Here is a 3,635-nt window from a genome sequence, read left to right as displayed (position 1 = left end):
AATTAAACATCTATGAGACGTCAATGTCGACACCTGATGCTGCTCAATATTGGTCTAATGAATAGGAAAGTAGACAGTATTTGAGGGAGTATATCAATGTTCGAATTTTGATGACTATAGTGTATAAATTATGTTCAAGATAAGTAGATAGATTTTTTATATGCATAAATAATTAGTTCTATTTGCTGATCGAGTCATTGAGTCACCTTATATTCTCTCATTTACTGTCGGTGGTCCCGGATGTGGAGACCCCTTAGGAGAAGACATACACTTATCATCAATTCAATTTGCACGCATCTCAAGAAAATCCTGCATTACTCATCTCTATCAAAACTTTAGAAATAATCATCTGTTGTTCATTCAAGATCAGAGAACCAAAATGAGAGACGGTTGCCGTGTTCTTCTGGTGATATTCCCGGGGCAAGGCCAAATCAATCCAAGTTTACAGTTTGCTAAGCGCCTTGTCAACTTGGGAGTTAAAGTCACCTTATCAGCCAGTCTCTACGTTATCAATCGCATCTCTAATCACCCGGCGATACCCGGCATAGATTTCGCCCCCTTTTCCCATGGATACGACGACGGCTACAACAAAGTCACTCCAGATGGCTACGGCGACGCGTATAATTCTTTGAAGACCAGAGGGTCCGAATACGTGGCTAACCTTGTCAGGGCCAAGGCGGCGGACGGCGCTCCGTTTACCAGAATTATCTACACCACACTTATGCAATGGGTTGGGGAAGTTGCCCGGAGTCTTCAAGTTCCGGCCACGCTTCTTTGGATTCAACCCGCCGCGGTTTTAGACATCTATTACTCTTATTTCACTGATTGCCAGGATTTGTTCAAAAGTTGCGGTGAGAATGGAGTGGTTGAGATTCCTGGGTTGCCCGCCCTGGGTACCACTGATTTCCCTTCTTATATGTTCTCCAAGACAACAACAAATAATGTTTTGGATTGGGCTATTCAGGCCATGAAAGATCAGACCGATCTGATTAACAGTGAAGACAACCCCAAAATTCTAGTCAACACTTTTGATGACTTGGAGGTTGATGCTTTGAGGGCTATAAAGAAGCTGACACTGATTGGGATTGGCCCTTTGGTTCCTTCTGCCTATTTGGATGGGAAAGATCCTTCTGATATCTCGTTCGGAGGTGACTTGCGTGAAAAGTCTGATGATTATATTGAATGGTTGGACTTTCAGCCTAAGGGTTCTGTGGTTTACGTAGCATTTGGTAGCTACGCTGATCTCAAAACCACAATGGTGGATCAGATTGCTCAAGCACTTGTGGAAACTAAGATGCCATTTTTGTGGGTGCTTAGGGAGACAGCCAAGGGCGAAAAGCAAGAAGGAGAGTTGAGGTGCAAGGAGGAATTGGAGAAGCAAGGGAAGATAGTGCGTTGGTGTACACAAGTCGAGGTTCTGCAACACCCGTCTATTGGGTGTTTCTTGACTCATTGCGGATGGAACTCGACGATGGAAAGTTTGGTGTTCGGGATGCCTGTTGTGGCATGCCCGCTGTGGAGTGACCAATGTTGTAACGCTAAGTTGGTTCAAGATCTTTGGAAAACGGGGGCGAGAGTGAAAGCCAATGAGGATGGCATTGTTGAAGCTTGTGAGTTCAAGAGATGCATAGAATGTGTAATGGGAGTGGGAGGAGCTGAGCTGAGAAAGAATGCTAAGAAATGGAGGGAATTAGCAAGAAGTAGCATGAAAGAATGTGGATCTTCCTATTTGAATCTCAAGGCTTATGTCCATGAAATGCTTCTTAATTAATTCAAGTTCCTAGCTTAGTTTCAAAACAAAATTACTCAGTAGTACCAATTTCTAGCTTTTTTTTTTTTTTTTTGGTTGAATTTTGATATGATCCATCATCTAGGCAAATTTCTGTCACGATACAAATTTGTCAAACCATTAGTGTCCCAAAATGAAAAATTCAAATCATCTGACCAGTAACTAATGGTCGATATTAGGACTCTATGTGTCCTTGTCATAATGTAATTAACTCTTTTATTGTATTTATTTATTGTATCATGTGACTCTTATGATTAATCCAGAATATTCAATTCTCATTTGATCTGGTATCAGTAGTATAGGTTTTTTTCCATAACTGCTCAATATTCAGCCAATTTAGAATCAGACGTGGCATTTGGTTCCTTTTCAACCCGGCATGAATGTCATTGGTTGCATGTGAGTTTTTTCACACAAAAAGGAAGGCCGATGGTTCAATTGAGCGTCACAAGGCTCGTCCAGTGAGTTGTCCTTTCATCCAACACTTCAGCGTAACAGGCATAGAAGAAGTACCAGGTCGGCAGTCTGGGTGGAAGGCAGCAGCGGCGACCGGTTGCAGTGCCGTCAAGCAGAGCATATCGGAGGCGGTGGCGTGGTGCTCGACTCCATGGTTCTTCTCGTCGACGCCGGCAGCTGGAAGCAGAGCAGGCTGGCAACTTCCTATGGTGGCGGCTGATCAGCGTCGGCGGTAGCGGAACTCGGCAGTGGCGCACCGATGTCGAGTAAGAACGGAGTTTGGTGGACGGCGGGGCAGGTGGAGTCGAGCGGCAGCGGCGAAGGAGATGACGTCATGACGGCAGGTCGTTGTTGTGGAAACAAGTCAAAAATGTTGAGAAAGTCAACCAGTGGTTGTCATGTCATATTTTTAATACCTATTTAAACAAGTCAATAAAAAACATCTTCACATCAACATATTATAACCTGTAACTTGATGGCAACCTGTAAAAAAGTCTAGTCGAAAAAAGTTTAATGGTTTGTGGATCGAAACTAACAGTTTTGAAAGATCAGGGTGCAACATGAAGAATTACTTATGGTTCATGGTGTGGAATGGTACTTTAGCCTATTTATTTTTATTTTTATTTTTAAAGTTTAATTTATTATTAAAAGAGAAAATGACACTTTTCCCCCTGAATTATAGGCTTATAGCAATTTCTCCCCCTGAGTTATTCGTGTATTCACATTTGCCCCCTCAATTATTCTAAAAGTGGCGATTTTTCTCCCTTTGATGTTAAATGGATGTACATTTTTACCCATAAAATAATTATTTCATTTATTTTTCTTATCTAACAAATTATTACTTATATGTAGGGATGACAGAGTTCGATTTAAACTGAATGGGACACTATAACAACCAAATTGAAATTGTTGGGACGGTTCTTGTTACGATTCAGAACTGAAAACAAATAATTGTTGAATTTAAACTATTTTAAAATAGAAAATAGAATTTACAAAAATAAATAAATAAATAAATAAATTTTGAATTGGTGGTTCAAACTGCAACTGGAATCAGAATAAATGCAAACCGGAATCAAACAGATTTATTATGTATAAACGGTGTTAACAAATCTTTTTGGTTCTGGTTTGCATTTATTATAATTCCAGTTTCGGTTTGAACTGCCAGTTCAAAATTTATTTATTTATTTATTTATTTTCGTAAATTCTATTTTCTATTTTTAAAATAGTCTAAATTCAACAATTATTTTATTTAATTTTATTTTTTTCCGGTTTTGAATCATAACAAGAACCATCCCTACTATTTCAATTCGGTTGCTATAGTGTCCGGTTCGGTTCAAATCAAACAATAATCATCCCTACATATAAGTAATAATTTGTTGGAGAAGAAAAATAA

General features: G+C 39.6%; 1 protein-coding gene across 1 annotated transcript; it reads left to right on the top strand.

The window, feature by feature from the left end:
* The first annotated feature begins 342 nt into the window (after nt 1–342).
* LOC109175182 (crocetin glucosyltransferase, chloroplastic-like) lies at nt 343–1,871 on the top strand. Its single transcript, XM_019324436.1, has one exon. The coding sequence runs from the start codon at nt 380–382 to the stop codon at nt 1,769–1,771; it is 1,392 nt and encodes a 463-aa protein (XP_019179981.1). The 5' UTR covers nt 343–379; the 3' UTR covers nt 1,772–1,871.
* The last annotated feature ends 1,764 nt before the right edge of the window (nt 1,872–3,635 follow it).

Source organism: Ipomoea nil, unplaced genomic scaffold, assembly GCF_001879475.1.
Source record: "Ipomoea nil cultivar Tokyo-kokei standard unplaced genomic scaffold, Asagao_1.1 scaffold0684, whole genome shotgun sequence".
NCBI classification, from domain to species: Eukaryota; Viridiplantae; Streptophyta; class Magnoliopsida; order Solanales; family Convolvulaceae; genus Ipomoea; species Ipomoea nil.
This window is presented reverse-complemented; position numbering and strand designations above follow the sequence as displayed.